The sequence below is a fragment of the Martes martes genome (assembly GCF_963455335.1).
Source record: "Martes martes genome assembly, chromosome: 3".
Taxonomy (NCBI): domain Eukaryota; kingdom Metazoa; phylum Chordata; class Mammalia; order Carnivora; family Mustelidae; genus Martes; species Martes martes.
In genome coordinates this window covers 92,073,717-92,086,086 of record NC_137890.1, presented here as the reverse complement: position 1 = coordinate 92,086,086, position 12,370 = coordinate 92,073,717, and the positions used below count along the sequence as shown (strand labels likewise).

Sequence of the window (12,370 nt, the reverse complement as noted above, 5' to 3'; positions counted from 1 at the left end):
GGGGCGCCTGGGTGGCTCAGTGGGTTAAAAGCCTCTGCCTTCAGCTCAGGTCATGATCCCAGGGTCCTGGGATCGAGCCCCGCATCAGGCTCTCTGCTCAGCAGGGAGCCTCCCCCTCCTCTCTCTGCCTGCCTCTCTGCCTACTTGTGATCTCTGTCAAATAAATAAATAAAATCTTTAAAAAAAAAATCCCATGGGTACAATAAGAGAGAGCCTGAGGCCCATCTCCTATTCTCCATCTTTATCTGATTACTCAACCCATTTTCCCTGCTCTTGGACTGTGGCAAGGACACCCAACCAGTCTTTGGTTTCCACCCCTTTTGGCCCTTCAGAAAACCTTACCAGAGTGCACCACCCCTTACATAATTTTCCATGCTATTAGAGGAGGTATAATATCCCCCTGAAATTAGCCTAGAATGTTTGCAGTGTTAATATTCACACTGGGAAGAGTGCAGCAAAGTTGGCTCCTTCAGGCTCTGGTGGGCAGGGGAGTGGAAATTAGTTTAATCTCTTTGGGTAGTGATTTGGCAAAATACATCAAGAACTTTAAAAATAGGACCTATTAGAAATTATTTCAAATCTTGATCAGGAAGCTTACAAAGATGTTTATCACAATGCTATTTATAACAGAAAGAATTGAAACCAAACAAAATAGCCTTTGATAAGAGATTAACTGGGTTAATGAATATGGCACGTTCATTCCACAGATAAAATCCCATGAATAATTTATACATTTTAGGGGCACCTGGATGGCTCAGTTAGTTAAGCATCTGACTGCTGGTTTTGCTTAGGTCATGATCTCATGGGTGGTGAGACTGAGCCCTGAGTCAGGCTCTGTGCTCAGCGTGGAGTCTACTTGGAATTCTCTCCCTTTCCTTCCCCATCTGCCTCTCCCTTTCCTTCCCCATCTGCCCCTCCCATCACTCGCACTCTTTCTAAAATAAATAAATAAAATGTTTAAGAAAATTACCCCCCTTTAGGTTATTGTAAAAATTCATGAAGGGAATCCTCACTGAAGTGGAGTTGGGAGGTTCAGCAGGGAGAGCTCTCCTGCCCTATCACTGCAGTCCATCGTAAGTCCAACAGGAAGAGACTGACCTTGCACGGGGACACTACTTTACTACCCAAGCAGGAGGAAGAAAGATTTTCCTCCCGTCCCAACTTCTCACCTTCCTCTACAAGAGCATTCCTCTCTTTTGTTCTGCAGACTTGCCTATAGTTTTGCCACAGCTTATTTGCCCTGAATTGCAATTCTCTGTCATTCCTGAACAAACCCGTATTTTGCTGGTAAAATAACTGGAAGTTTTATTTTTAAGGTTAACATCAAAAAACATATTTAAAGTTAAAAGCATTGAAAGCAGGAACTTGAAGAAATATTTGCACAGCTATGTTCATAGCAGCATCATTCATAATAGCCAAAAGGAGGAAACAACCCAAATTTCCAATGAAGGATGAATGGATAAACAAAATGTGGTATATACATAAAGCAGAATATTATTCAGCCTTAAGAAGGAATGAAATTCTGACACATGCATGGTATAACATAGATGAACTAGCGAATTTTTGTTGTTGTTGTTTAAATATTTTATTTATTTATTTGAGAGAGAGAGTGTGTGAATAAGAGAGCAGAAGCAGGGAGAGCAGCAGAGGGAGTGGGAGAAGCAGACTTCCTGCAGAGCAAAGAGCCCTGTGAAGGGCTCAATTCCAGGATGCTGGGAATCATGAGCTGAAGACAGCCAGTTAACCGACTGAGACACCCAGGCACTCCAGAACTGATGAACTTTGAAATCATTATTGTTAAGTGCAATAAGCCAGTTACTAATAGAAAAATACCATACAATTCCCCTTCTATGAGTTACCTAAAAGAGTCAAATTCATAGGGACAGAAAGTTCTCTTTTGCACACATTTATAATTCTCCAAACTTTTAGAGATAGGTGTTACTAATTCTAACATGACAAATGAGAAAATACACTCTTAAATGCTTAAGACCATTTAGAACGTTCAGAAAAAGTGATTTGGCAAACTATTTATAAGGTAGCATTAATATGCACTTCACAGAAGTATAATGAAGATACAATGTCCTTCACGTAAAGTTTTAGAGCAACCTCTCACACAAAGCAAACAAATTTCATCTAGTTGAAATAAGTAATAATTTTAATTCATTTGGAGAGTGCAACCTATTGTGGAATTGTACACAATTTCTAGTCATGAGAGACTCCATTTCGAGAAAAGCTCCATTTTCCTTTCTACAACAAATGGTTAATGAACTCTTGAATTGGAAAAAAAGGACCAGTCCAGGGACTCATGGGTGGCTCAGTCGGTTGAGCCACAGACTCTTGATTTCCCTTGCAGGCATCGTCTCTGGATCCTGGGATCCCCGACTCTGCTTGAGGACTTCTTTCCTTCTCCTTTTGCCCCCTCCCCTTGCTCCCTCCTGCTCTCTCTCCTTAAAATAAATAAATAAATAAACAAATCTAAAACAAACAAACAAAAAACCCAGACTGGTCCAGAAGCAATTGTTTCACAATCCATTGCTCCTCAAATCAACTGAACCATGGGCTTCCCAATCATCAGACCCTTGCCTTGGTTGTAGACTTTCTTTAGACGCGATAATTAATAATGCAAACCAAGAATAACATCGTTTGTCAAGAATAGTAGAAATAGTCATCAGTGTGTAACCAAAAGCGGCCTAACCCTTAGCCTGTTAGTTTAAATTAACACTTTTTTCTTTCACAAAGTCATGCGGTTCTTGCCCCTCCAAAAAACAATCCCTTCCTTTCGCCTTTGCAGAAGGAACACTTTTTTGGAGTCTATTCTCCACTTTTTTGGAGTCTATTGCTGGAGTCTGTTCTCACCGAACTGCAATTCTTTGATCTCATTCATTTGGCTCTCGTGGTGTCTATTTTCAGGCTGACACAACGCGCACACACACATTTCTACTTGTACGGTAGATGTATGCAATAATGTCTCTGCAAGGACAAGAAATCATTACGGCGCTCGCCTCAAGAGGAACTGGGATAAGGAGGTGTTAGCTGAGTGGAAGAGAAACTTCCCACCACACACGCTTAAAAAAGTCATGCAATTTAAATAGGTTATATACAGTCTACAGGGAAAACGTTAAAATTGCGCCCGCAATCCATCCCCTACTCTCACGGTCCCACACACTTTAATTTCCCGTGTACTTTTTTGCAAATAGGAATGGACTGTTTTCCCGTTTCCTCACGAAGATTGCAATCCCGCCGCATTTTTCTGCACCTGGCTTTTTATGCATACTCTTCAGCACTGAAACACCTCACCCCTGCGTCCTACTCAGCATAAACCAAATACGTAAACTAAGAGCCGCGCTAGCTCGCACCACCTCCAAGCCGGCCCCGCCTCCTCAGGCCCATGTGCCCGGTGGGACCCTCCTCTCCATTCCTTGGGCTATTTCCGGCGATGCCTGTCCGAAATAGCCCCAGATGGAAGCGCCGCCCACTTCTTTCCGTTCCCACCCCGGGCGCACGCGTCGGCTTTGGATGCGGCGGGAGATACATCAGGCAGCACGGCGGACAGCCCGGCATGTTGCGCGCCGCGGACCTCGGAGGACCCCAGCGACGTCCGTAGCGTAGGGCCCAGTGGACGCGGCGGCGGCGGCGGGCGTTGCGACTGACTGCGCTGGTGGTCTCTGAAACGCTTTTCCGCGGCCACACTCGCCGCACTGGCTTCCTGTTGTGCAGCCGGCGCCATGTCTGTGAGCGAGATCTTCGTGGAGCTGCAGGGCTTTTTGGCTGCCGAGCAGGACATCCGAGAGGCGAGCCTCCTCTCTTCCCCTTCCCTTTCCCTTTCCTTGCTTGCTGGGCCGTATAGCTCGGCCTTACTCTCGCTCTGTTTCGAGCGGTGGGAAAGCCTCCGGGGGTGGGTTGCTTCCCCACTTGCTTCAGCTTAGGGAATGTTCCTCCCCTTCCCGCGATTCTGCTGCCTGGTCCTGATTCTATGTGTTCGAGTCTCGGCTCAGCATCGCCAACCTCGTTTGAGTGTCAGTCTTCCTCCTTTTCGGCGCTTATTTCTGTCCAAGGCTCAGTTAGCCTCTGGAACTCAAGACAACACGCGTCTCACGTGGTTATTGTTGTTGGCTTAAAAGCACGTGGGGCCTCTTTTCTTTAGAACTCTCCTATAGTTTCTTATTCCGCATATAATAATAATCCAGATCCTACTGTGGCCCACAGGTGACTCCTCCCCTCATCCTATCTCATTTTACGCCATCTTCCGCTGTGTATGATGTTCAGTTTACTTCCCTTAAATTCCTCTAGTTCCGCCGATAGTTTCTTGCCTCAGGACTTCTGCATGTACTCTCTGCTTTTCGTGGAATTCGTATCTTTCCTTTCTCTTCCTGGTTATCACGTATTCATATCCTTGATCTCAGAGTCTGAAAGATTTTTTTCTTGCCGTGTTTTTTAGTAGCGCATTTACATTAAAAAAAAAATTGTGCGATCCGTATTTTTTAAATGCCTGTCTTTCCCCATTATGCCCTAAACTGCGGGATGGAAAGGACTGTCCAGTTGGGTACCCAGTATTTACACAATACTTTGCACATAAGTATGCTCAGTGAATATTTGTAAAATGATTGGAAAAACATCCATTCTTTGTATTGCATTGCATTCTTCCTTTTACAAATTGCATTCAGATACTTTATCTCTTTTAACATTTATAGTGTTCCAGTGGGATGTTTCTGTTAGGTCGCGATTATCCTTTGAAGGCTACGTGAGAAATCTCAGGCTTTTTAGTAACCTCCTGAAGCTCTCAAAGAGGAAGGAAGTGGCAAAGTCAGGATTCAAACCTAGATATTTTCTGCACGGCTTCAGTCCTTGTAAAGATTGTGGGGAGTTTTGAATGTGTTTGAAGGTGTCATATTTATTCAGTCTATACTATTTAGTATATTTGGTTTGAGGTTCTGATAATAACTATGTTGAGTTTATCTGATACTTTGATTTTTGCTTTCTCTAGGAAATCCGAAAAGTTGTACAGAGTTTAGAACAAACAGCTCGAGAGATCTTAACTCTACTGCAAGGGGTCCATCAGGGTGCTGGTTTTCAGGACAGTAAGTTCTTTTGATTTTGAAGGGTTTTTAAAAATCCAATTTGTCAGTTATTCAAAGAGATATTTGAAGAATTAACTTAAAGAGTTAATTTCCATTTAGAAGACATTTCCAGTCTGTCATTTTATTAAGAACAATGTCCCTCATGTTCTGTGGTGAGTAAAAATTAGATAAGCAGGTGAGTTATGTGTTTACAGAATTCTGTGTGTTATGATGTGATAATGTAATTACAATGTGGTAATTGTAGTAGTTTTGTAGCTCTCTTTTAAACTCAGTTTTTCATTCATTGAATATGGTTTAATATGCATTTTAGTTAAGAAATGGCCAGTGTAAAATGTTTCTCATGTATTTACAGTCAGCCCCTTAAATGGAGATCGGATAAGTTTGAACATGGAACCTTTATTGTAAGATGTAGCCAGCACAAATGAAAGAGCTAGAATATATTTTCAGTCAGAGAATGATTATTATATTGTAATGTATGAGTGTCAGAGGCAAGTCATTTTTCTCAGTGGTATGGAGTTGGTCAGTGAGATGGAGATAAAGCTTCTTTTTGACCAAATACAGGAGTTAGAAGCTGTCCAATTTTAGGAGTCCTTTAAGGACTGACTAGGAATAGCAGCTGGTACTTGACCTTTAAGGATGACATTATTTAGGACAGCTTACTGATTTGTCTGCTAAAGTATTTCCTTTCAGCAAATTTTTGTCTACTTTTCAGTGTTGGTAAATCAATCGGGAAATTAAAGGTGAGATTTTGAGAGCCAGGTTGAAAAGTAGAGATGCATACTCTGCATTGGGTCATGAGATTATTATTATTTTTTTAAAGGTTGATTTATTTCCAAATAGATTGTGTAGATTATTAAGGAAGAACTGTATTTGAAATTTGATAAACCTTTCATTATTGTTATGCTTGATTATCTTTTTGTGATCAGTTCCAAAGAGGTGTTTGAAAGCTCGAGAACATTTTGGTACAGTAAAAACACATCTAACATCTTTGAAGACCAAGTTCCCTGCTGAACAGTATTACAGGTTTGTAAGAAAAAATAGCATTATTTTGTAATGTTAAGTAAAAGTAAAGGCAGGAGAAAAATTGTACTGAATGATTTACTTAGAACTAGGTGAAAACTTCTCTATGTAAAAGAAGCAATGAAAAAGGGTCAAACTATTAATAGTGGTGGTATTTTAATGGTGACAAATTTGGTAGTTTTATTTTTTTTCTCCCTTTGAGAATTTTCCTAAGGAACATGTATAATTTTTGCAATGAAAAGGGAATGAAAATGAAAATATTCATTGTATGAAGATCAATTAAAGATTTTTTTTAGTATATGTAAGTTACTTGTGAAATTGGGTGAATCACGTTTATACTGTTAAAGTTGTGGGATTAGGTGGCAGTATATACATGAACTGAGTATGACCTCAGAATTTGAGTTTTACTGCCGAGTAGCATATTTAGTTAATATTTTATGCTGTGTTGAATCTATAACACCATTAATTTTAAGAGTCACCATTATTTTATGTACCACTAGGGAAGAAAATTTGTTGCCAATCATAATTGTGAAATTTATAGATTGTAAAATGCATCCTAATTTCACAGATGTTAAATTGGAAAAAGCTGCATCTGGGTATTGATGAAATATGGTGAATAAGGACCTAGAGTCTTTACTTGAGTTTGTTTTCCTAGTGGAAAACTTGTTCCCTCGTGAAAAAGATGTTCTGTTAAGACATATGTGGGCAAAAAACAACATGTGTATGGGAAGTGGATAATACAGCTTCACAGGATAATTTATAGCAGGGGTTGGCAAAGACCTGTGGCCTGCTCCCTCTGGGGGCTAAGAACTGCTTATATTTTAAAGGGCTGTTAAAAACAACAACAACAGAAACCCAGACTAAAAGCACCCAAGTAAGAATATGTAATGGAGACGGGATGTGGTTCACAAAGCCTAAAATATTACTGTCTGACCTTTCACAGAAAAAGTTTGCTGACCCCTGCTGTAAGGTAATAACAGATGTATAGAGACGTTGAACAATAGAATTGACAGGATCTTGAGAGATAATACAGTTTGGAGGTCACACACAGGCTGACCTCTGGGTGATTTGGCCCTTAGAGGGTTTTGTTTGACTTGAATTGTATTGAAAATTTTTTTGAATTTGCCATCTTTGAAATTTAGGAGGCATAGTATCTGAAGTTAATATCTGGGGTTGTAAAGTTATATATGCTTTTTTTGGGCTTCTAGCTCAGTTTAACTGCGATATCCTGAAAGTTTAAGTCTGTTGGTTTAGTGATTTCAGTGGTAGTTATTTCTTACATGTGTGAGTCAGGATTTTCTTGATATGCTACATGCAAATCAAAGTGTGAGAATAAGTTAGGTGTTGAAGTTGATATACATACAGTTGCAGTTCTCATCTTTCTGTGTTTGCCAATTTTAATTTTTCTCAGAGCAGTATCATTGTTCTTACTGAATAAACTTCTAAAATACAGTTGTTCTTGTCATCCCTAATCTTAAATTATAAATATTATTATATTCATTGAAGTTGGATCTTGTTTCCCATTTATTAAACTTCTGATGTTAATTATTATAAATTTTATAAATAATAATTGTTACGGGGCGCCTGGGTGACTCAGTGGGTTAAAGCCTCTGCCTTTGGCTCAGGTCATGGTCTCAGGGTCCTGGGATGAAGCCCCGCATCGGGCTCTCTGCTCAGCAGGGAGCCTGCTTCCCCATTTCTCTCTGCCTGCCTCTCTGCCTACTTGTGATCTCTGTCTGTCACAAATAAATAAAATCTTAAAAAAAAAAAAAAAGTAATTGTTACAAATTTGAACTTGTAAAACTTCTACTGACTTCGTCTGGTATATTCAAGTGTCATATTATTCTCACACATTTTATATGTTGGGGCTTCACATAGATTTGACTTGAAAAAGTATTCTATTTCTAAAATGTTTGAGTGTGATTGTACTAAATTTGTCTTTGTTAAGGTCCCTAATCCCTCAACCTAATGAGCTTATATTCATGCAGATTTCATGAGCACTGGAGGTTTGTGTTGCAGCGTTTGGTCTTCCTGGCGGCATTTGTTGTGTACTTAGAATCAGAAACACTAGTGACTCGAGAAGCGGTTACAGAAATTCTTGGCAGTAAGTATCTTCATTAGCGTTGGTCTGCAGGATCAGGCATGGTAGCTTAATTTTGGTTGGGGAGGGTAGCTGTTGCTTGTACTTCCTATTTGTTAAATGGGAACTAAATGGAAAACTCATGATTTGAAACACAAAAAGTAAAAACGTGTGGTGGCTTGCTTTTTGCACTCGACTGTTTCGTTTAGTTTGTAACATTTAGTTTTTAAAAAATCCAAGCCCACAGAAAGTTGAAAGAATAGTATAGTGAATACCTGTATACACTCCACTTAGATTTTCTGCTTGCTATTATTTTGCCATATCTTTCAGTCCTCTCTGTGTGCGTGTGTATTTCTGTGCATGTGTGGATCATGTGAAAGCCACTTGTATTATCACAGCTTATGCTTTAAATGTTGTGGCATGTGTTGTCCAAAAACAAAGGTATTCTCTGATACGACCTGGTAACATTCTTGGTGGTGTTACTTTTTGAGAGAAGAATGAAAGGAAAAATTTCAGGCTAAAGAGCTCAAAAGTCCACAATGAGGACTAGTTGCCAACAGTATGAACCCAGTTGTAAAAGATTCTTTTTCTTTTCCTTTCGTTGAGACAAGTTATATGTGTGCATATGTATTTGTATATATAGTATGTTATATTTTTAGGTTCAGGTTTTGTTCACATCATGACTTTATTTTTACTTTGGTATATTTTTTAGTTGAGCCAGATCGGGAGAAAGGATTTCATCTGGATGTAGAAGATTATCTCTCAGGAGTTCTAATTCTTGCCAGTGAATTGGTAAGAAGCTTAGTGATTTGCCATTTTTTTTCTTTTTAAATATTTTATTTTATTTTTAAGTGGGCTCCATGCTTGCCATGGGGCTTGAACTCACTACCCCAAGACCAAGAGTCACGTGCTCCACCAACTTAGCCAGCCAGGCGCCCCTGCCATTTGCTTTTTTGATCTTCCCACTTCACTGTCAGTTTTTAAAATGGGCACAAAAATTCAGGGAGTCTTTTCTAAGCCTTCTCTTGACCACCAGTTCGTCATTGTGCACTGTGTGTATTATGTTTTGCTAGTCATCAGAGAAAGGCCAGTTCAAACAGTGCGCTAGCTGTGCATACTTAACCAATGTGTGAATTCTTAGAAGATGGTAATACCTCTTCCTTTCAAAGTATTGGCAAGATGTATATATCCCTGGTAACTGTGTTAATACATATACTTGCTTTGGAGAACAGTTTAACTGTATAAGTATATATATATTTTGCCCGTATTCCCTTTATGTCACTGGAGAAATTGTCCTATGAAAATAATTCTAAAGAACAAAAGCTGTTACGAAGGTGTCCACCATAGCCTTTGTTCATATTGATGAAAACTTGACCAGAGAAACTCCAACAGAAGGGGAATGATTTCTTTCTTTTTTTTTTTTAGATTTTTTTTTATTTATTTGACAGAGATCACAAGTAGGCAGAGAGGCAGGCAGAGAGAGAGAGGAAGGGAAGCAGGCTCACCGCTGAGCAGAGAGCCCGATGCGGGGCTCGATCCCAGGACCCTGAGATCATGACCTGAGCCGAAGGCAGAGGCTTTAACCCACTGAGCCACCCAGGCGCCCTGGGGAATGATTTCTTAAGTCGTGAAGTAACTATAATATTAAATAACTGTCAAAATGTAATTACAAAAGACCATGTGGAAAAGTTGTGTGTCCTTGAGGGTCTTTTAGTTGTGATTGGGAGGGAGATGTGCTAAAAGAGGCCTGTTGTAATGTATCCCCGTTTGCCTTCCCTCCTGTAGTCGAGGCTGTCTGTCAACAGTGTGACTGCGGGAGACTACTCCCGGCCCCTCCACATCTCCACTTTCATCAATGAGCTGGATTCTGGCTTCCGCCTTCTCAACCTGAAAAACGACTCCCTGAGGAAGCGCTATGACGGCTTGAAGTACGATGTGAAGAAAGTAGAGGAGGTGGTCTATGATCTCTCCATCCGGGGCTTCAATAAGGAGACAGCAGCGGCTTGTGCAGAGAAATAGGAGGCCCTCCCCGTGCCTGGCCCTGCTGACTTCAGTGGTTGCCAGTGAGGGTGAGCCCAGTGCCTCTCAAGGTAGTTAGGATTGCCCCGTTGCTAAACACCGCGCTTTATTTTCTTATCCAGTGTGTGGTGTAAGTATCAAAATTGAAACACATTTTGGGGAGTAAAAAAGATAGCCTTTACAAGGACAGATTTTCTTTGTTGTTTCAGTGAATATGCTCTGTAATTCTGTGTATTTCAGTTCTGTCAAAAAGTGTAAATGTCAGTCTCTTGGTAAAGTCCTTTTCTTGCTTACCCTGATGCTGTTGCTGTACTGATTGAGGAGTTTATTGTCTTGTGTTCCTTCCAGAAGTGATCCTTGGTGTTTTCTATATCCAAATTAGCCATCCACTCCCAGGTGTAGCCTGGATACAGTATAAAAATAGGTAATTTAAAAGGATGGTTGCCAAGCAAAGGACAACTTATTTTATATTTCCCTTCCTTATTTTAAGCCTCATAAGTAAATCAGATGTTGAATTTTTTTTGCAAGGGAGTTACAGCCCCAGGGTCTCTCTCACTGCCATCAAAATGTAAAAGATGAAATTGCAAAGTCAAGTTCAACAGATTATTTTGGGATGTTTTTGTATTAGGGGATTGAGTAACATCTTATCATTTAGCTCTATTTACCAAGTGTAGAGTAGGGCTTAGTGTTTTACAGCACCTCTGTTTTCTGATGTTGCCTTAACATTCTGCTCTTGCAGCAACTTAAAAATCGTTTTCACACACATCTTGAACTAACACTTCATATAAATATATTTTTAAGCTATGAAACCTTTTTCCTAGCAGCCAGCTAGACCGTCTGGTCTGAGACTATAAAGCCACCCAGTCAAGTAAATTAGCAATACCCTGACTGGTATGTTCAGAGAGCAAAACTGTTGTGCTTTGTCTGGAAAAAAGAGAAAACTTGGATTAAAAAAGAAGATCTGCTGATTTGGTAATGTTTTTTAGAGTAAGCAATTTCAGGTTGTTGGCAGCTATCCCAACAGTCAGGTTTTAGATTTACAGTTTTGGGCAAGTCACATGAACCTTGTTGGCACCTACCTCCCCCTCCTTGTTTTCAGGTAGTGCTAAGAATACTTGTCATGTAATTTTTGCTGTTGAATTGAAATGGTTTAAAATGGTGACTTAACCCATAGTTTTTTGGAGCTCACCTGAAAGGAAGGTGCTAGTGTTTCCAGAAAAATAGGAAGTATTTGGAAGTATCATCCTCTAACGCCTGATGCCAGGTTAAGCTTTCTGTTTGTGCAGTAGAATATTTGGCATTCCCTCTCAGAGCTGTGGTCAGGCCAAGTTAAGGACTGACCAAATTTTCCATCCTGAGGAAAGAAGTAGAAACAAAGCATAAATTGCTTTGCATTTTTGGGTTTTAGAACAATTTTCTTGACTGCTCTTTCTGTAGGAGAGTTTGTAGAAAAAGAAAGGTGTTCAGATGTTTGAAGTGCCTAGGGCGGTCATCTAAAATGTGCAGTAATAGCACTGCCTGGGTTGAGCATAAAAGGCTTATCTACATGATCAAACATTTGCAGTAAGTTTGGTAATAGTTTTCTTCTATGTGGAAAATAAATTCTAAAGGTGTTTTGAGGCTGAAGAAGACCAGGGGTGATAAGCACATACTGCTGTGTAATAGTTAAAATTATCAAAAGACACCAACCACTCAGAGTTAAATTAAAAGTATTGTAATTGAACGTATTGAAAAGCCTTAGCTCTGGTTTTTTAGTACACCAGAATTGTTCTTTTCAGTTTTAGAGAACTGAGCAGCTTAGAGAGAGTAGAGATGAATTAGTGGATGTTTTCTTTATAAATTTATTTATAAGAAGAGAACCCATAAATACTTCAGAAGATTTGCCCTGTCTTAAACTTGAATAATAATATTGGTAACGCTTAAGAGAATTTAATAAAGAACGAAAGCTTCTTTGGCAGTGTTTCGAGTCCTTTACTTAAATACGCGGCTGAAGAGATGAGGTGGACCTGCTGGATGCCGCAGGCATAGTTCGTAACGTGTACTCCAAGATCACAGCTTTCTTGGTTCTTGGTCTGGACTGGACTGCACTTGCCAGGTGGGGTGTCATCGCATGCCTGACTTCAAACCTGAGGATATGTCCTATCATGAAATATATTATGTGGTCTTTTGTGTC

The 12,370-nt window shown here is 40.0% G+C and overlaps 1 protein-coding gene across 2 annotated transcripts; it reads left to right on the top strand.

The window, feature by feature from the left end:
- The first annotated feature begins 3,495 nt into the window (after positions 1-3,495).
- Positions 3,496-12,154, top strand: TSN (translin). Of its 2 annotated transcripts, XM_080798112.1 has the most exons (6): positions 3,496-3,791; positions 4,985-5,078; positions 6,005-6,101; positions 8,087-8,202; positions 8,891-8,970; positions 9,964-12,154. In XM_080798112.1, exons 1-6 carry the CDS (start codon positions 3,726-3,728, stop codon positions 10,195-10,197), a joined length of 687 nt encoding a protein of 228 aa, XP_080654238.1. In that variant the 5' UTR covers positions 3,496-3,725; the 3' UTR covers positions 10,198-12,154. The 2 variants fall into 2 exon arrangements, with proteins under 2 accessions (XP_080654238.1, XP_080654239.1); XM_080798113.1 differs by lacking the exon at positions 8,891-8,970 and having other exon boundaries at positions 3,608-3,791; positions 9,964-10,166.
- Positions 12,155-12,370: the final 216 nt, after the last annotated feature.

Excerpts from the sequence above, each read along its gene's own strand:
- TSN (XM_080798112.1), top strand. The coding sequence starts at position 3,726 with ATGTCTGTGAGCGAGATCTTCGTGGAGCTGCAGGGCTTTTTGGCTGCC. Across the intron at positions 6,102-8,086 it reads CCTGCTGAACAGTATTACAG|ATTTCATGAGCACTGGAGGT; the intron begins GTTTGTAAGAAA and ends ATATTCATGCAG. Across the intron at positions 8,203-8,890 it reads GGTTACAGAAATTCTTGGCA|TTGAGCCAGATCGGGAGAAA; the intron begins GTAAGTATCTTC and ends TATATTTTTTAG.